We start from the raw sequence: 21,225 nt of genomic DNA, 5'->3' as shown, positions 1-21,225 counted from the left end.
AGGCAGTCCTTGGAGAGGTTAAATAGCAATTTGCACATCTCCGTTGTGGTTTTTGCGTAAGTAAGATGCGATCTACTAGATACCCATTGCAACCACGTAAAACATGCAACAACAATTAGAGGACGTCTAACTTGTTTTTGCAGGGTATGCTTGTGATATGATATGGCCAATGACGTGATATGATATATTGGATGTATGAGATGATCATGTTGTAATAGTTAATATCGACTTGCACGTCGATGGTACGACAACCGGCAGGAGCCATAGGGTTGTCTTTAAACTAACATTTGTGCTTGCAGATGCGTTTACTATATTGCTAGGACGTAGCTTTAGTAGTAATAGCATGAGTAGCATGACCACCCCGATGGCGACACGTTGATGGAGATCATGGTGTGGCGTCGGTGACAAGAAGATCGTGTTGATGCTTTCGTGATGGAGATCAAGAAGCACATGATGATGGCCATATCATCTCACTTATGAATTGCATGTGATGTTAATCCTTTATGCACCTTATTTTTCTTAGCACGACGGTAGCATTATGAGGTGATCTCTCACTAAAATTTCAAGACAAAATTGTGTTCTCCCCGACTGTGCACCGTTTCTACAGTTTGTCGTTCCGAGACACCACCTGATGATCGGGTGTGATAGACTCGACGTTCACATACAATGGGTGCAAAACAGTTGCACACGCGGAACACTCGGGTTAAACTTGACGAGCCTAGCATGTGCAGGCATGGCCTCGGAACACATGAGACCGAAAGGTCGAGCATGAATCATATAGTTGATATGATTAGCATAGAGATGCTTGCCACTGAAACTATTCTCGACTCACGTGATGATCGGACTTGGGATAGTGGATTTGGATAATGTACCACTCAAATGACTAAAGAGATGTAATTTTTGAGTGGGAGTTCTTAAGTAATATGATTAATTGAACTAATTATCATGAACATAGTCTAAAGGTCTTTGCGAATTATGATGTAACTTGCGTTATAGCTCTATTGTTTTTATATGTTCCTAGAGAAAATTGAGTTGAAAGTTGATAGTAGCAACTTTGCGGACTGAGTCCGTAAAACCGAGGATTGTCCTCATTGCTGCGCACAAGGCTTATGTCCTTAATGCACCACTCGGTGTGCTACACCTCGGGCGTCGTGTGTGGATGTTGCGAACATCTAACATACACGTCTTTGATGACTACATGATAGTTCAGTGCGCAATACTTAATGGCTTAGAAGCAAGGCGCCGAAGACGTTTTGAAAACGTCACAGAACATAGGAGATGTTCAAAGCGATGAAATTGATATTTCATGCTCGTGCCCTTGTTGAGAGGTATATGACCTCCGACAAGATTCTTTGCCTACAAAGTAAAGGAGAAAAGCTCAAATCTTTGAGCATGTTCTCAGATTGTCTGAGTACAACAATCGTTTGAATCAAGTGGGAGTTAATCTTCCAGATGAGATAGTGATGGTTCTCCAAAGTCACTGCCACTAAGCTGCTAGAGCTTCGTGATGAACTATAAGCAAATGAAGGATAGATATGATGATCCTTGAGTGATTCGCAATGTTTGACACTGCGAAAGTAGAAATCAAGAAGGAGCATCAATTGTTGATGGTTAGTAAAACCACTAGTTTCAAGAAGGGTAGGGGCTAGAAGGGATACTTCACGAAACGGCAAACCAGTTGCTTCTCTAATGAAGAAACCCAAAATTGAACCCAAACCCGAGACTAAGTGCTTCTGTTATGAGGGGAACGGTCACTGAGGCGGAGCTACCCTAGATACTTGGTAGATAAGAAGGCTGGCAAAGTCGACAGAAGTGTATTCGATATACAGGATATTGATGTGTACTTTACTAGTACTCCTAGTAGCACGAGTGTATTGGATACCGGTTCGGTTGCTAAGTGATTAGTAACTCGATATGAAAGCTACGGTATAAACGGAGACTAGCTAAAGGCGAGGTGACGATACGTGTTGGAAGTGTTTCCAAGGTTGATGTGATCAAACATCGCACGCTCCCTCTATCATCGGGATTGGCGGTAAAACCTAAATAATTGTTATTTGGTGTTTGCGTTGAGCATGAACATGATTGGATCATGTTTATTGCAATACGGTTATTCATTTAAAGAGAATAATAGTTATTTTATTTGCTTGAATAATTACCCTCAATGGTTTATCGAATCTCGATCGTAGTGTTACAGATGTTCATAATATTGGTGCCAAAAGATACAAAGTAATAATGATAGTACCACTTAGTTGTGGCACTGCCACTTGAGTCATGTTGGTACAAAATGCATGAAGAAGCTCCATGCCGATGGATCTTTGTACTCACTCATTTTTGAAACGTTTAGGACATGCAAACCATACATGTTGGTATAAAATGCATGAAGAAACTCCATAGAGATGGATCATTTGGACTCACTTGATTTTGAATCACTTGAGACATGCAAAACATGCCACATGAAACAAGAGAGTAACTTGTTGGGAGTAATGCATTTTTGATGTGTGCAGTCCAATGAGTGCTAAGGCACGCAGTGGATATCGTTATGTTCTTACTTCACTGACGATTTGAGTAGATACAGGAGTATTTACTTGATAAATCACAAGTCTCAAATATTGAAAAGTTCAAAGCAATTTCAGAGTGAAGATCGTCGTGACAAGAAGATAAACTGTCTACGATATGATCATAGAGATGAATATCTGAGTTACGAGTTTCTGGTACGCAATTAAGGCAAAGTGAAAATTGTTTTGCAATTCATGCCACCTGGAACACCATAGTGTGATGATGTGTCTGAACGTCATAGCCACGCCCTATTTGATATGGTGCATACTATGATGTCTCTTATCGAATTACCACTATCGTTTATGGGTTATACATTAGAGACAACCGCATTCACTTTAAATAGGGCACAACGTATTTCCGTTGAGATGACACAATATAGACTATGGTTTGAAGAAGCCTAAGCTGTCGTTTCTTGAAAGTTTGGGGCTGCGATGCTTATGTGAAAAAGTTTCAGTCTGATAAGCTCGAACCCAAAGCGGATAAATGCATCTTCATAGGATATCCAAAACAGTTGGATACATCTCCTATCTCAGATCCGGAAGCAAAGTATTTGTTTCTAGAAACGGGTCCTTTCTCGAGGAAAGGTTTCTCTCGAAAGAATTGAGTGGGAGGGTGGTGGAACTTGATGAGCTTAGTGAACCATCACTTCAACCAGTGTGCAGCAGGGCGCAAGAAGATGTTCCTGTGGCGCCTACACCAATTGAAGTGGAAGCTGATGATGGTGATCATTAGAGCTTCGGATCAAGTTACTACAAACCTCATAGGTCGACAAATGTCACTTACTACTACAGAATGGTACAGTAACCCTGTCTTGGAGGTCATGTTGTTGAACAACAATGAACCTACGAGCTATGGAGAAGCAATGGTGGGCCCGGATTCCGACAAATGGCTGGAGGCCATGAAATCCGAGAGAGGATCCATGTATAAAACAAAGTGTAGACTTTGGAAGAACTACTTGATGGTCGTAGGACTATTAAGTAAAGATGGATCTTTAAAAGGGAAGACAGACGATGATGGTGATAAGTCACTATTAAGAAAAGCTCGACTTGTCGCAAAGATGTTTTCGACAAGATCAAAGAGTTGACTATGATGTGACTTTCTCACTCGTAGTGATGCTAAAAGTCTGTTGGAATTATGTTAGTAGTTGCTGCATTATTTGTGAAATATTGCACATAGGAAGACAAAACATTGTTTCCTCGACGGTTTCCTTGAGGAAAGATTGTATGTGATACAATCAGAAGGTTTTGTCGATCCTAAAGATACTAACAAGTATGCAAGCACCAGCGATCCTTTTATGGACTGATGCAAGCATCTCGAAGTTGGAATGTACGCTTTGATGAGATGATCAAAGCTTTTGGGTTTGTACAAGGTTTATGAGAAACTTGTATTTCCAAAGAAGTGAGTGGGAGCACTATAGAATTTCTGATAAGTATATGTGGTTGACATATTGTTGATCGAAAGTAATGTAGAATTTCTGTAAAGCATAAAGGTTGTTTGAAAGGGGGTTTTCAAAGGAAGACCTGGATAGAGCTACTTGAATATTGAGCATGAAGATCTATGAAAATAGATCAAAATGCTAAACATAACTTTCAAATGAAATGCATGCCTTGACAAGTTTTTGAAGGAGTTCGAAATAGATCAGCAAATAAAGTGTTCTTGGTTGTGTTGTAAGTTGTGAATATGAGTAAGACTCAAAAGACCGACCACGTCAAAAGAAAGAGAAAGGAGGAAGGTCGTCCCCTATGCCTTAGCCATAGACTCTACAGTATGCCATGTTGTGTACCGCACCTAATGCGTGCCTTGACACAAGTCTGTTAAGAGGTACAGAGAGTGATCCAGAATTGAATCACTGAACAACGGTCAAAGTTATCCTTAGTAAGTAATGGACTAAGGAATTTTTCTCGATTATGGAGGTGGTTAAAGAGTTCGTCGTAAAGGGATACGTTGATGCAAGCTTTGACACTAATCCGAATGACTATGAGTAGTAAAACAGATTTGTATAGTAGAGTAGATATTTGGAGTATTTCCGAATAGCACGTAGTAGCAGCATCTGTTAGATGACATAAAGATTTGTAAAGTACACACGGATCTGAAAGTTTCAGAACCGTTGACTAAAACCTCTCTCACAAGCAAGACGAGATCAGACCCCACAACTATATGGGTGTTGGATTCATTGAAATCACATGGTGATGTGAACTAGATTATTGACTCTAGTGCAAGTGGGAGACTGTTGGAAATATGCCCTAGAGGCAATAATAAATTTGTTATTATTATATTTCCTTGTTCATAATAATCGTTTATTATCCATGCTAGAATTGTATTGATTGGAAACTCAAATACATGTGTGGATACATAGACAACACACTGTCCCTAGTAAGCCTCTAGTTGACTAGTTCGTTGATCAAAGATGGTCAAGGTTTCCTGACCATAGTCAAGTGTTGTCACTTGATAACGGGATCACATCATTAGGAGAATCATGTGATGGACAAGACCCAAATTATATACGTAGCATATTGATCGTGTCATTTTATTGCTATTGTTTTCTGCGTGTCATGTATTTGTTCCTATGACCATGAGATCATATAACTCACTGGCACCGGAGGAATGCCTTGTGTGTATCAAATGTCACAACGTAACTGGGTGACTATAAAGGTGCTCTATAGGTATCTCCGAAGGTGTCTGTTGAGTTAGTATGGATCAAGACTGGGATTTGTCACTCCGTGTGATGGAGAGGTATCTCGGGGCCCACTCGGTAATACAACATCACACACAAGCCGTGCAAGCAATGTGACTAAGTGTAAGTCACGGGATCTTATATTACGGAACGAGTAAAGAGACTTGCCGGTAACGAGATTAAAATCGGTATGCGGATACCAACGATCGAATCTCAGGCAAGTAACATACCGAAGGACAAAGGGAATGACATACAGGATTATATGAATCCTTGACACTGAGGTTCAACCGATAAGTTATTCGAAGAATATGTAGGATCCAATATGGGCATCCAGGTCCCGCTATTGGATATTGACCGAGGAGTACCTCGGGGCATGTCTGCATAGTTCTCGAACCCGCAGGGTCTGCACACTTAAGGTTCGGCGATGTTTTAGTATAGTTGAGTTATATGTGTGGTTACCGAATGTTGTTTGGAGTCCCGGATGAGATCACGAACATCACGAGGGTTTCCGGAATGGTCCGGAGACGAAGATTGATATATATGATGACCTCATTTGGTTACCGGAAAGTTTTCAGGCATTACCGGGAATGTACCGGGAGTGACGAATGGGTTCCGGATGTTCACCGTGAAGGGCCAGCCCACCCGGGGAAGCCCATAGGCCTTAGGGGTGCCGCACCAGCCCTTAGTGGGTTGTTGGGACAGCCGAAAAGGGCCCTATGCGTAGGATATAGAAAATCAAAGAGAAAAGAAAAAAAGGTGGGAAGGAAGGGAAGGACTCCACCTTCCAATCCTAGTTGGACTAGGATTGGAGGTGGACTCCTCCACCTCCTTTGACGGCGGACCCTTGGGGTCTTCGACCCCAAGGCAAGCCTCCCCTCCCCTTCTCCTATATATAGTGGGGTTCTAGGGCTGATTTGAGACAACTTTTGCCACGGCAGCCCGACCACAAACACCACGGTTTTTCCCCTAGATCGTATTTCTGCGGAGCTCGGGCGGAGCCATGCAGGAGTAGATCCTTCACCACTACCGGAGCACTGTCATGCTGCCGGAGAACTCATCTACTTCTCCGTCTTGCTTGCTGGATCAAGAAGGTTGAGATCATCGTCGAGTTGTACGTGTGCTGAACGCGGAGGTGCCGTCCGTTCGGCACTAGATCGGAGCGGATCGTGGGACGGATCGCGGGACGGTTGGTGGGACGGTTCGCGGGGAGGATTGAGGGACGTGAGTACATTCAACTACATCAACCGCGTTTCTTAATGCTTCCTGCTGTGCGATCTACAAGGGTACGTAGATCCAAATCTCCTCTCGTAGATGGACATCACCATGATAGGTCTTCGTGCGCGCAGGAAATTTTTTGTTTCCCATGCGACGTTGCCCAACAAATTTATGAAGTATTCATGCCATATTTGCCTATGTTTACAATACCTTTATATGGTTTTGATGCACTTTATATGATTTACTTAGAACTAACCCGGACTGATGATGTTTTCATCAGGATTACCGTGGTGTTGTTTTTGTGTAGAAAATAAAAGTTCTTGGAATCGGCCAAAACTTTTTTGTTATATTTTCTGGAGGAAATAAGAAATACCGAAGTGAAGAACCACATGAGGGGAGCTACCTGTGGGCCACAGGCCAAAAGGATGCACCCACCCCCATGGGCACGCCCTGATCGCTAGTGGGGCCAACGTGGCTCCGTTTAGCATGATTCCAATGCCAAAAAATCCTATATATATATATATATATATATATATATATATATATAGAAACTATCAGAAATAAACAAAGAACCTCTGCTCCACTGCAACAACTCTCTGTATCGATGAAAACCCCATCTGGAGCCTTTCCGATACCATGTCGGAGGGGGAAATCATATGTGGTGGCCAACTTCATCATCCCAGCGGAGGCCATGATGAGGAGGGAGTAGTTCACCCTCGGGGCTGAGGGCATGTACCAGTAGCTATATGTTCAATCTCTCTCTCTATCTCCCTCTCTCTCGTGTTCTTGAGATGTTCCAATCTTGATGTATCACGGGCTTTGTTAATATAGTTGGATCATATTGTGTTCTTCCCTTGCTATCTTGTTGTGATGAGTTGAATCTTTCCCTTTGAGACCTCGTTATGTTGGATTGAATATTTGGGGTTTGATAACACTTGATGTATGTCTTGCATGTGGATACTCGTGGTGACAATGGGGTATTGATACGTCTCAAATGTATCTATAATTTTTGATGGTTTCACGCTGTTATCTTGTCATCTTTGGATGTTTTATGTACCTTTTATATCTTTTTTGGGACTAACTTATTAATTCAGTAACAAGTGTCAATTCCTGTTTTTTCTGTGTTTTTGGCTCTTTTCAGATCTCATTTTGGAACGGAGTCCAAACGGAATAAAATCCCTGAAATGATTTTTTCCCGAATGGAAGAAGATCAGGGGGCCTGTGGGCCAAGCCAGGAGGGCTCCTGGGAGCCCACAAGCCCCCACTCCGCCACCAGGGGGAGGCGGTGGTGGCAGGGCTTGTGGCCTCCCTGGGCGCCTCCTGACCTAGATCTTTGGCCTATATATTCCCTAAAATACACCCAAAAATTAGGGGAGCCTCGAAAATACTTTTCCGCCGCCGCAAGCTTCCATTTCCGCGAGATCTCATCTGGAGACCCTTCCCGGCACCCTGCCGGAGGGGACTTTGGAGTTGGAGGGCTTCTTCATCATCATCATCGCCCCTCCAATGACTCGTGAGTAGTTCACTTCAGACCTACGGGTCCGTAGTTAGTAGCTAGATGGCTTCTTCTCTCTCTTGGATCTTCAATACAAAGTTCTCCATTATCTTCATGGAGATCTATCCGATGTAATCTTCTTTGGCGGTGTGTTTGTCGAGATCCGATGAATTGTGGATTGTGATCACATTATCTATGATATATATTTGAGTCTTTGCTGATTTCTTATATGCATGATTTGATATCCTTGTAAGTCTCTCCGAGTCTTGGGTTTTGTTTGGCCAACTAGATCTATGATTCTTGCAATGGGAGAAGTGCTTGGTTTTGGGTTCTACCATGTGGTGACCTTTCCCAGTGACAGTAGGGGCAGCAAGGCACACATTAAGTAGTTGCCATCAAGGGTAACAAGATGGGCTCTGTCGTTGATATGAGATTGTCCATCTACATCATGTCATCTTGCTTAAGGCATTACTCTGTTCTTTTGGACTTAATACACTAGATGCATGGTGGATAGCGGTCGACGTGTGGAGTAATAGTAGTAGATGCAGAAAGTATCGGTCTACTTGTTTTGGACGTGATGCCTATAGATATATTCATTGCCATAGATATCGTCACGACTTTGCGTGGTTCTATCAATTGCTCGGCAGTAATTTGTTCACCCACCGTCTACTTGCTTTCATGAGAGAAGCCACTAGTAAACACTACGGCCCCCGGGTCTATTCACATCCATCGTTTACGCCTCCGCTTTTACTTTGCTTTGTTACTTTGTTGCTTTCAGTTCTCACTTGGCGAACAATCTATAAGGGATTGACAACCCCTTCATAGCGTTGGGAGCAAGCTTTTGTGTTTGTGCAGGATCTTGTGATACTCCTCCACTGAATTGATACCTTGGTTCTCAAACTGAGGGAAATACTTACCACCGCTGTGCTACATCACCCTTTCCGCTTTGAGGGAACACCAACGCAAGGCTCCATAGTCGTAGCAGAAGGATTCCTGGTGCCGTCGACACGACTATTCCTGTCGCCGTTGCCGGGGAAGCACAATTGACATCAGGTATTCTACTGATTCACTTGATATATGTTATGGCATCAACTTGCGGATTCCGGTGACCTTGGGGATCTATGCATATGGGTTGATTGCACGTTTTCATCCTACTTTCTCCGATAGAAATCTTGGGGTGATCCTTGGAGTTATTTGTGTTGGATTGAATATGATAGATCTGAAACTTTTTGGTGCATGTCACGTAATTTACCCACGGATACTTGAGGTGACATTGGAGTATCTAAGTGACATTAGGGTTGATTGATATGTATCATGGGTGTTATTCTAGTACGAACTCTAGGGCTATTTGTTACAATTATAGGAATAACTCAAAAGATTGATAGGAAAGAATAACTTTGAGGTACTTCTACTACCTACACCAATTTTATCTTATGTTCTCCTCTACTTATGAACTTTGGAGTGATTCTTTGTTGCATGTTGAGGGATGATCATATGATTCTACTAAGTTAGCATTGTTGAAAGATTGCACTAGTGAAAGTATGAACCATATGCCTTATTTCCAAGCCTTTATATAACGTTTTGCTCGTTGTTTTCCATTTTCTACCTTGATGTTTTTATATTACAAAAACATATATCTACTATATCTACTATACATACTACACTTTTATCACCATCTCTTCGCCGAACAAGTGCACCTATACAATTTGCCATTGTATTGGGTGTGTTGGGGACACAAGAGATTTCTTGTATTTGATTGTAGGGTTGTTTGAGATAGATCATCTTCATCCTACACCTCCCATAGATTGATAAAGCTTAGGTCATTTACTTGAGAGAAATTTGCCATTGTACTACAAAACTCTACACTTGGAGGCCCAACAACGTCAACAATAAAGTTGCATAGTAGACATCAAGCTCTTTTCTCGCGCCGTTGCCGGGGAGGTGAGTTCTTGAAGGTATATCTTTAGATATTTTAATTAGATATTTTAGTTTCTTGTTTTTCACTAGTTTGGGTTTATAAAATAAAACTATAAAAAATAGAATTTAGGTTTCCTCATTTCCTTCGCCTTTATAATGTGTTTCGTGAAAACGATGGTTCAAAAAATTGTGCTCAATTGTTAGAGGAATAATTTATAAAAATGCTTAATGTGAATTTCTTGAATGATGATCATGATAGAATATTGTTATTGTGAATTCTATGAATATCCGTGATGCTAATGATATGCAAAGCCACAAGCTTGGTGATGCTATACTTGATGAAGATGATATTTTTAGTTCCCCAAGTTTTGATGAGAAAATTTATTATGATGATAGCATGCCTCCTATTTATGATGATTATATTGATGAATGTAGGTTTGGAAGAGTGTTAACTCTAGGTGCTAATGATCCCACCATTTTGGAGGGCGCTGAATCTTTTCGTAATGATAAAAGTGGATTTGTAGATGTCATGACTTTATTTAGTGATGAATCCACTATTTTGGAAGAGGTTTCAATTGACTATGACAATAAAGTTGTTATCTATGATGATTATTGCGATGGCATGTATGCTATAAACAATAATGATAATCATGAAACTTGTCATCATGATTTTAATTTTCATTTGGATTATATCAATCAAGTATCTCATGATAATTATTTTGTTGAGTTTGCTACCACTACTTTGAATGAGAAGAATTTTCCTTGTGTGGGTATTAATAAAAATTCTATGCTTGTGCATCATGAAAAGAATGCTTTATGTGATATTTATATTGTGGAATTTATTTATGATGTTACTGGAAATTATTATGAGGGAGGAACATATGCTTGTAAGCATTGCAACAATATCAATTTTCCTCTCTATGTGTTCTAAGTGTTAAAGTTATGCTTGCTTTGTCTTCCTATGCAAGTTGATTCTTGCTACAATAAATTATTTGCTTGCAAAATCCCTGTGCATATGAGGTGGGTTAGACTTAAATGTGCTTGCCATGTGATTCATGATGCTCTCTTGCATGTTTTAATTATTATTCTTATATGAACATCATTGAAATCATCATACCTAGCTAAAGGCATTAAAGAAAAACACTTGTTGAAAGACTACCCAATACTTATTCTTTATGTTTTTTGTGTTCACATGATTAAGATACTGTAGTAATTATGTTTTGTGTTTTATTTTAATAATGTACCAAGTAAAGCCTTCGGGATAGTATGTATACTTGTTTGTTTGATTCTGTGCAAAAACAAAAAATTTGCGTTCAATTTTGAATTATGTGATTTTACTCGAGAGTTAAAAAAATCTAAATTTTTTCCAAAGCATTTTCATGCAAATTATCTATGTTTTTCTAATTTTTCAGATTTTTTAGAGTCGAAGAGTTATGCTGTTCATTGAGATCTTCACAAATTATTCTGTTTTTATAGTTCACAGTGGCAAACCACGTAAATCCTTTGGATTGCCCTGGGGAGACTTGTCCCTGGGTCGGGATTTCAAATCGAAATTTCACACCCTCCCCCTCCTCGCTCGCTCTCACCCCTCTTCCCTCTTCCCTAATCCCCAAAACCCTACCGCTCCCCTCCTCTCGCTCCCCGACCGATCCGCCATGGCGGCGCCGCCGCAGCCACCTACCTTCCCCTCCGCTGCCGGTGGTAAGCGCCTCCCCGAGTACGAACCCGCGCCTCGACCGTGCACGGAGCCCTAGCTAAATCCGCTCACTCACTTCCCCTCCCCGTCTCCGCAGTCGCGAGAGCCATCTCTTCGATGCAGGACACGCTCCTCGACGCGGCCTTCAAAGGCGACCTCCCCCTCCTCAAGAGTGAGTTTCTCCCTCACCCGCCTCCCGATTTCGGCCCCCGGCTGTTTGGCGTTCCTCCGAGCTCTGATTTTTTTGTTTTGGGGGGCGGTTGCAGGGGTGGTGTGGGTGCTGGATAACGGCATGGGCTGCCCCAGGGAGGCGGTGGAGGCGGCGAGGACCGACGGCGGCTTTTCGGCGCTGCAGCTCGCCGCGGCCAACGAGCAGCTCGAGGTCTGCAGGTACCTGGCCGGGGTGCTGCGGGTCGATGTCGATGCTGCCGATGACAAGGGTCTGTTCCTTTCCAAACGTTGCTTAGTTGCACTTATGAAAATGCCCCGAAGGAATTACTGGTGCCATTAGAACTTCAATTTGATCTCACAGAGACCGAAACTAAAGCTCCACAGTTGATTCTGCATATTTATGGGTCTCTTAAAACTTTTAAAAGTGAAGTATAGTTAGTCCTGTTTTCCAAACAGTGCCTCAGCGACCTCCACATTCTAGCTTCTGTGATACCTGAATTTCATGCATCTTTCGTTCCCTACTTTGTAATCTTGCTGTCATATTTCTAGATGTCATGTTTGGTGAGAAATTTTCAGATGTACATTTCTTTGCTGATCCTGAATTGACTTGCGTCAAATAAGCCTCGGCCTCTGTGTGCTTGACAGGTAGAACACCTCTTGTTTATGCTGTGATGAGTGAAAAGATTGCTATTGTCAAGTGTCTTCTTGATCATGGTGCTGATCCCGACAAAGCTGATGAGGCCGGGCTAACCCCTCTACATTCTGCTGCTGGAATAGGTCCTCTCTATTCATATGCATCTATGTTTCGTGCACCACAGTTTATTTCTTTTTGTTTCTTATATATTTTGTGGCTGTATTATGTTCTTACTATGGTTTGTTCGACCAAACTTCCAGGGCAACTTATGTTTTCTTTCCCTTAGGTTAGTATGCAAGGAGGTTATCTCCAAATTCGATGGTTAAATTCTATTCAGCTGACAGTTACAACACCCTTAAAAGTGAAATAGTTAGTTCCCTTTGCTTGATTTCAACAGTAATTGGTCTAGTCGACTTATCTGGCTAGACGAGTAGGTTTAGTTCTTGTTCCTGTGGAACATTACCCCTTTAGCATGATCTTGGTAGCCTATATGGCTATATGCAGGGGAAACTGAGGTCTGCCAGGAGCCAGCTAAATAAATAAAGAAGATTGTCAGAGAAAAACTTGTCATCTTATTATGTAATAAGTTCCTTCATATTGCTTCTTTTATGCAGGAGATTGTGAAATTATAGAACTTTTGCTTGCAAAGGGAGCTTATGTTGACCCAATAGCTGAGGAGATTGGGACACCGCTGCATCTTGCTACTAAGGAACAACAAGTCGGTGCTATGAAGACTTTATTGAAGCATAATGCATATGTAAGCTTAACTTCATGCTACTTCTTCCTTAAGTTACATGTTCAAATGTAAACAAAAAATAGAGTTTGAATTGTTTGCCTTTTCTCAATTTGTTTGTTAACTGTATTGTTCTCATGCTCCATTCTAGTTATTGTTTGGTACTCTCGAAGCTGTTTTGTTCTTTTGCTAGTATGCGTGATCATTGTTCTTTGCAGCACAATTAAATCTTCAAATGCTTGTTACTTCTTTCTTCCTCGCTGCTTCTAGTTGTCTAATTTTCTAGTTATTTGTTATTGTTCAAGATCTCCTAGGGAGCAACTGTTACAAGAATCACTAATGCTTCATTTTACTTTTATTGAAGTCCGTGACATTGTGTTCTCAAACCTATAGTCTGGACCGTAGCTTATAATCTCCATTTTTATGCAAGAGTAATGTTTAATGTTCGTTTGGAATCTCCACTATTGTTTTCTGTGGAAGCTACTATACGTGCTTTCATGCATCTATAGTTTTCAAAGTGTGAATTGCATGTGTTGATCAATTTCTTCTGGGTGCATTGGCATACACGAGATGGGGCAGTTTCTCCAGCTCTGGCAGATGATCGCGGACACCATCCTCACCGAGGAGCCCGACCGCCTGATATGGAAATGGACTACCACGGGCACATACTCAGCACGGTCTGCCTACCTCGCCACGTTCCATGGATCAGTAACCTGCCTGCTTGGAAGATGATATGGAAGGCATGGACGCCGCCAAAGGTTAGGTTCTTCCTCTGGCTTGCGCAGCAGGACAGATGCTGGACTGCAGACCGACTCGCCCGTCGCGGCCTGCAGCACCATCCACGATGCCTTCTATGCGACCAGGCCTTTGAGACTATCCACCACATCATCATCGAATGCCCATTCACCCAACAGATTTGGCACGAGGTCCTCGCATGGTTTCGATTGCCAGTAGAATGCCCCAACCAGGAGAACTCGCTGCTGGACTGGTGGAACCGCGCGCAACACAACACCCCCCAGCCACAGAGAAAAGGGCTGGCATCCATCACCCTGCTCCTACCCTGGATGGTATGGAAGCACCGCAACGATTGCGTTTTTGACAGGGCACAACCCTCCATTGCTGCACTAATGTCAAAAATCAAGGAGGAGGCTACCTTATGGGCAAGGGCTGGAGCCAAAGGGCTTCGGGTTATCCTACCGCAGACATGGGATGTACACTAAGTAGCATTAGAATGCTTGTATCCTGCCTCCTAGGAGGACTGTAACAAACTCTATCTTTCCAATATAATGAAACGCAAAGGTCCTTTGCGCTTTCTTGAAAAAAAAAACATGTCAAACTGAAACAGTTCAAATTTAGCTATATTTTTCTTATGCTGACCAATTTGATTTCACATATTTAGGTCCTGTTTGAAATGGATACATATGGTATTTTTTTTGCAGGAATTACACCTATTCATGTGAAAATCAAGTCATGAGATTCCAGCATTCCATACTAGGCATACTAAGGGAAATGATGGCAATTTTTTTTTATCTTGCTCGAAACTATCATCTACTATCAATGTGCACAAGAGGGAGTTATTAATTGTGACATTATCTTAAATCTTAAAATTATATAGAAAATAGGAGATGAAAGGGGTTGCACACTTACACTAGAAAAATATGTGTAAGGGGAACTTTTCAAATTTATGAGAGACTACATTTCTGGTTGTTAAAGTTTCAATTGGTATTAGGGCCTATTACCCAATAATATTTGTTACTCCCTCCGTCACGGTTTAGAAGGCGTGATTGGAAATTCTCTGGAACCTAGGTGGTTATTGATTGGCTTTAAGATGGGTTAAAAAATAGCATTCACACTACGCATGCATATAGAAGTAGTACAACGGAGTACTAATTAGTTGCTAGGAGTAAATGCAATGCGCCTTAAACCTTGTCTATTATGGAAATACACGTAAATTTAACTGTGCCCTCTAAACCGTGACGGAGGTAGTATAGTATATTACTGCTTGTTAGAGCATCTCCAACGGCGGCGCAAAAAGGCGCGCGCGCGCTAAACCTGCATTTTACCGCGCGCGGGACAGATTGGCGCGCTCCAGCGGCGGCGGGAAAACCGCGCGCGCGGGAACCGCTTGCGCGCGCGCGCGAAAAGGTGGCAGCTTGCGCCCCATTTTTGCGGCGCCGCGTCCCGCGCGCCCAGCGCGCTGCCGCTTCCTCGCGCCATCGTCGCGCGCGTTCTCTCTCCCTCTGCCTCTCGCGCCGCCGCCCCATCGCTCTCTCTCTTCCTCTGCCTCTCGCGCCGACGCTGCCGCCGACGCGCCACCATGCCGCCGCGCCGCCGTTCTGCGTCGAGTTACCGCGGCGTCCGCCAGTGCCTGAACGGCCGGTTCTACGCCGAGATATGCTCCGGCGATCTCCGGCTGAGCCTCGGAACCTACGACACGGCCACGAGGCCGCCCGCGCGTTCGACGCGGCGGCGTGGCGCCTAGGCAGGCCGCACCTCCAAATGAATTTCCCGGACGTCCACACGCTCCAGCAGGCGTTAGACCTCGCCCCGCCGCCTCGTCTAAATTCCGCACAAGACCGTGCGGAGCACACTGCACTGCAGCGCCGCCTCCTCGTCGCCCAGGAGGACGAGCGGGTCATGGCGGAGTGGCGCCGGCACCACCCGGAGGACGTCGCCTACGAGCAGGAATATTGGGAACGGCGCCGCGAGGAGGACACGCGCCGGCGCCGCGAGGAGCGGTTGGACAGGCGTCGTCGGAAGGCTTTGGCGTGTGCGCAGGCCGACCTCGTCAATGCAGGCGGGAGGTCCTTCTTCACTGAAGAAGATGAGCGTTGGTTTGACATCTGGCTGTCAACATCTGACGACACCAACGACCGATGATGATGGTGCAGATGACTGGAGCGACTAGGATTAGTTTTTTGTTTTGGAACTATCTAGCACCGAACTATCTATCTATGTTTTCGAACTACCTATCTAGTTGCAATATATGTAAAATAACTTTATATCGTTTTTATTTTATGCAATCTACTGTAAAAAAATGTTGTGCGCGCGCTGCATATTTGGGCACTGCTGGAGCGGCGCGCGCGCGCTGCATTATAGCGCGGCTGTTGGAGCCAGCGCCTATCCCCGCGCTAAACCTGCCGAAGCGCGCGCGGCAAACGCCTTTTTTGGGCGTGGTGCATAGTGCGGCTGTTGGAGATGCTCTTAAAGTTTTGATTGGTATAGGAGCCTAATGACCCGATAATATTCATTACAGAACTGAGCATGGATGAGGATGTTGTATGATTGGAAGTCTAAACATTATGCTTATACAATATGGAATGTCGATAGTTATATTTTTGCCAAATCAAAACCATGTTTTCCCAAATATTTACAGAACAGCCCTATGTATTTTCTTTACTATTAAAGCATTTTTCTATTCATTACTCATGTCTCCATCTTATTTGATATTTCAGGATGAAGATGCGACTATGGGGAAAATAGCAAAGCTAAAGTCATCTCCGATTAAAGCAATTGAGAATAAAGATTATTTTTCTGCGACAATGTGGTACACCAAGGTATGTTACAATGTTATATTTTATATTCTTTCATGCTTCTAATTCTTTGGCAGAAAAAAAAACACGTGAACCTGGAGATTTTTAAACAGGCTTCTAGCTATGTTTCAGTCGCCAAATGGGAAGGCCTACTTATTGAAAAGGAAACTTGGTCATTGCTTGCAGATTTCAATAGTCTTCTCTTGTATAGTTGTATCAAGACTTGAAACCTAAAACTAGAACTCTTTCTTTGTCTCTGCCTGTTCCAAACGAACACAATCATTTATCTTCCCCCCCCCCCCCCCCCCCCCCCCCCCCCCAGGTGCTTGTGCGCTAGCCCCATCAACTTTCTTAACTCATGGTAAGTGACCTATCCTCCTGGCCAGCTGATGGTCCTTGTGTGCCAGCCCCATCATGCATTCATGCCTTGGCTCCTTGTCCGATTTGGCTCCTGGTATTCTGGCAGGAATTTGTCATTTCCCAGCCTCAACAGTTCAGCTGCGAAAAACTAGAACGCATTCTTTCCTGATTGTTCTTTGGAGAGGACATAATTGAATTTTCTGACCTGCTGCCTTATCCTTACATGCTGCATTGCATGTGGGAGGTGCAAATGAACCTATTTTTAGATAATCTTGTTTTTCAGGGCCAATAAGCTATTTTGGATCTTAACATTACTGCAGATACATTTACCACCAAGTACAATTTTCTAAAAGCTCGCCAATTGTTAGAACTACCAGTTGGACTGATGGAGAAATCAGTGAACCTACTGCTCGATTGGTTGGCTCACTGCTCTGTTCTCGGTAACTGTGCGTCAAGGCCACTGTCAACAACTTAGGGGGGTCGGGCTGTCTTACTGTGTCTTGCAGCTGCAAAGGATCCAAATACTAGCTGTGCTGTGTCTTTCTTTTTGCTGCCTTGGTCATTTCTTATCTATTCTGTTGTGCCATCCTGCTTCCATAGAATGATGCTAAAAAGGTGAATCTTGTACTCCAAAAGTAACTTATCTCCCATTCCTCCATCCCTGCCAACTCGAATACTGGTAAGCAAGCCACCAGTACAAGACAACTGGTCTTGTGTGGACCTAAAACTGGTCCACAATTGACTTTTACTTCAGTATTGTCCTATATTTAATGAATTATATATGAAAAAGCTTCTGAGATTGGCTTCTTTTCAAGAACATCAGGGTATTTGCATGGTTCATTAATATCTTGCACTAATACTAGTCAATGAGCACCATTTGCAGATTTCCTATTCACAAGTTCGTATCTGTTTCGATACTCAGAAAATCGTCTTTAACTTGTTGGATGCAGGTCATAGAGCATGACCCTAATGATGCAACCTTGTTCTCAAACAGGAGCCTCTGCTTGCTCCGCATGGGTGACGGACAGAGGGCCTTGCTGGACGCTCTTGACTGCAGAGGAATGCGGCCTGACTGGCCAAAGGCCTGCTACCGGCAGGGTGCAGCTTTGATGTCACTGAAGGTGGGGTTGAAGACCCTGCTGGCAACTTCATATTTTACCAATGCAGATTGTTTTTGTATTTGAATAATTCGTTCACAAGGCCATCATTCATCACCAGGACTACAAGAACGCGTGCCAGGCCCTTCTTGATGGACTCAAGTTGGACCCGGAGAATGCCGAGGAGATGGGATGTGCATTACGGTATCCATATACCCCTTTTGTTGCCGCATGCATGTTTGTGTTCAGCACCTTTTAGTTATACACTGAGAGTGGATTTTCAGCACCCGGGTGCCTAGGCACCCTCTATAAACAGTAACATCAAAACAAATAGAAAAAAAATCAAAAAAATCAAAAAAATCTGAAACTTTGCAAGATCAAAGATGATCAAACTTTCTAGGTGCTTGCAAGTTTTCGTGCCAAAAAAAGATTTGAGGAGCTCTATGGAGGAAAAACTTTTTAGTACTTCAAATTTTGAGCTCTTTTAGCACTGAAATCTGAAACTTGTTCGTACACCTTTCTCTACATGATATTTTGGCATGAAAACTTGTAAGAACCTACAAAGTTTGACCATCTTATATGTTACAAAGTTTTAGATTTTTTTGAACTTTTTTTCTATTTTTTTATTTTACTGTTTATAGGGGGTGCCTAGGCACCCGGGTGCTGTTACACCTTTCTCTTATATACTGGAACTATTTTGACTGCTCTTATGTGCTTACTTCATGGTCGCTTATTACTAAAAACTTTACTAATGCTAGTATCAAACACTGATTGTGGCTGTGATATGCAGGGAAGCTATGGAATCTTTGAAGATATCGAAAGGCGACACCAAGGCAACATGAGCTTGAGCTTGCACTTGTGCTGGAGATAGATGCATGAAAACACCTCTCGTGAAAAAAGCCATCCTCTTTTCAAGTCCTTCCCCGCCCGCAAAGTTTCTTTCGTGCACTAGTGTGGAGCCGCGCCCTCGAGATGTTTGAGTAATAACACCCTTAGATGGAAGTGCAGTTTGTTATCTTTACCGAGACAGGTCATGTTGGTAGCAAATGACTTGAATTTTGGCTTGCTCTTATACGCTATCATCTATGCATGTATATACGGAGGTATGGATCCCGGTGACGGTATTAGAAGCTGACATTTTATACTCCCTTCATCACAGTTTAGAAGGTGTGTATGAACAATCAATCTCTAGGACCAAGGTGAATCATGATTGGTTTTAATTTTCTTTGCAAGTGCTCATATAATAACCGCACGACGTCTAATTATTTGAAAAGATAATACTCCCTCCGTACCTAAATATAAGACCTTTTAGAGATTACACTACAAGACTATATACGAAGCAAAATGAGTGAATCTATATTATAAAATATGTCTATGTACATCCGTATGTAGTCAGGCTGCAGGTGGACAAGGGTTACCTGCGGCGCCCGCGGCCAAGCCCGCAAAAGTCGCATTCGTGGACAACCGTGGGCAAGCATCAAAATTATGCGGGACTTGCGGGTCATTCCACAAAACCCCACTTATGCCCACATCAGCAACCGAGGTAAGCAACAATCGCAACAGATGCAAGATGCTAGTGTTTGCCCCGGCAAGATGCTAGCCCTTGCCACTGTTCAGCTCTGGCTGGAGGAGCTGCTGCACCGTTCAGAGTGCGGCTGATGACCTCGAACGCTGCATGCACTCGCCGCAACACTCATCTGAACACCGACGCCTCGGCTCCTTGGCCGACGTGCGACACCATGAGCAGCTCGCCAACGTGCTCCAGGCCATCCTCTACCCCTGCTCATCCTCCAACGCCGTTCATGCCAACGGCATGACACAGGAGGATATGCGGATGATGATCGGAGCAACGAGGCCTCCGTTCAGACAACGCTGACTCGAACACATACCTTGATTTTGACTTCGTTTAGTCTATGGACAGAATAAAGACCATCTGATGCATGTCCCTTCAAACCTCGACCTCGCCGGCTGCACTCTCCTCTAGCTTGCACGCTTAGACTCTACATGCACAACACCGGTATTCTATCATAACATGACTGAGTCTAACATTTACGTGTAATGCTATGTGGGATGTCCACTAAACCCATTTGTACCGCGGAATATTATGTGGGCATATGCGGACATCCCACATAGATTATGCGGCAAAAGTGGGGCGGGTGCGGGCCTCCCGCAGACGGTCCCACTTACAGCCTGAGTATGTAGTTTATAGTGCAATCTCTAAAATGTCTTATGTATTTACGAATGGTGAAGTATACAGTAACTCACACAACCACTAAATGAGAAGTCCTCATGCATGGAGCATTTTCGTTTCGCATTCTCACTATGCATGTAGGCTATTAGCACTCTTAATTAACTAAGTAGTAAATGTCACGTGCCTTAACCCTTTTTTATTTTGAAAATGCATGTAAATGGAACCGCGTCTTTTAAACTATGACGAAGGGAGTATCAAAATTATTACAACACTGAATAAATGACCTAGAAAGAAATAGAAATTACAATTTTGTCTTTCCTTTTTTGTTTCTTTCAATTTTCTCTTTCCTATGACATTCCGTTTACATGGATTTTATCTCCAGTCGGTCTGACTAGAGCTCAGTCGTCTAAGACTTGACTAAGTCTTAGTTAAGTGATATCAACGTAGTTGTGATGCCATGAACGATTTAACTAGATGTTGCAACTGGTGGTGCAACATGCTGCAAACAAGAATGCTAGACATCATGATAGATGTTGAGCAGCGACGAAGGATGCTACCGTTGATGAGACTTAAAGCTGGATGAGACTTAAAGCTCCATACAACGATGGCAAAACTTGTGAGTGATGGGTTTATGTGCTTCAGGCGATGAGGGCAAACATAGCAACCGGTGAGATGATATGCTGCAACCGGTACCAAACTAAGGATGCTGCAACCGATGAGACAAAGTGCTGCAAGCGGTGGGAAGGAGTGTGGCGAGGGCCATTGGACATTGCTCAGTCCGGCATCAATCTCCGCGTAAAGATCCAAGGGGGCTGCTATGAATCAGCATTTCTCTAAGAAATCATTCGCCTGTTCAGTCTTTGGATTAGCGTGCTGGTGGCCGTTGGATCACAACAGCTCCACTACAGCAGCGAGCAAGTCAGCTCCAACATAGCTCCATTGAAGCCTTGGCG

At 43.2% G+C, this 21,225-nt stretch overlaps 1 protein-coding gene across 1 annotated transcript; it reads left to right on the top strand.

Moving 5' to 3' along the window:
* Positions 1 to 11,483: 11,483 nt before the first annotated feature.
* Positions 11,484 to 19,301, top strand: LOC123429568 (ankyrin repeat and protein kinase domain-containing protein 1-like). Its single transcript, XM_045113595.1, has 9 exons — positions 11,484 to 11,558; positions 11,651 to 11,725; positions 11,820 to 11,993; positions 12,370 to 12,501; positions 12,973 to 13,115; positions 16,547 to 16,648; positions 17,935 to 18,105; positions 18,203 to 18,285; positions 18,872 to 19,301. The coding sequence occupies exons 1-9, from the start codon at positions 11,513 to 11,515 to the stop codon at positions 18,921 to 18,923; spliced, it is 978 nt and encodes a 325-aa protein (XP_044969530.1). The 5' UTR covers positions 11,484 to 11,512; the 3' UTR covers positions 18,924 to 19,301.
* The last annotated feature ends 1,924 nt before the right edge of the window (positions 19,302 to 21,225 follow it).

The sequence above is a fragment of the Hordeum vulgare genome, chromosome 2H (assembly GCF_904849725.1).
Source record: "Hordeum vulgare subsp. vulgare chromosome 2H, MorexV3_pseudomolecules_assembly, whole genome shotgun sequence".
NCBI classification, from domain to species: Eukaryota; Viridiplantae; Streptophyta; class Magnoliopsida; order Poales; family Poaceae; genus Hordeum; species Hordeum vulgare.
The sequence above is the reverse complement of the archived record's forward strand: the minus strand, read 5'-3'. Positions and strand labels throughout refer to the sequence as shown.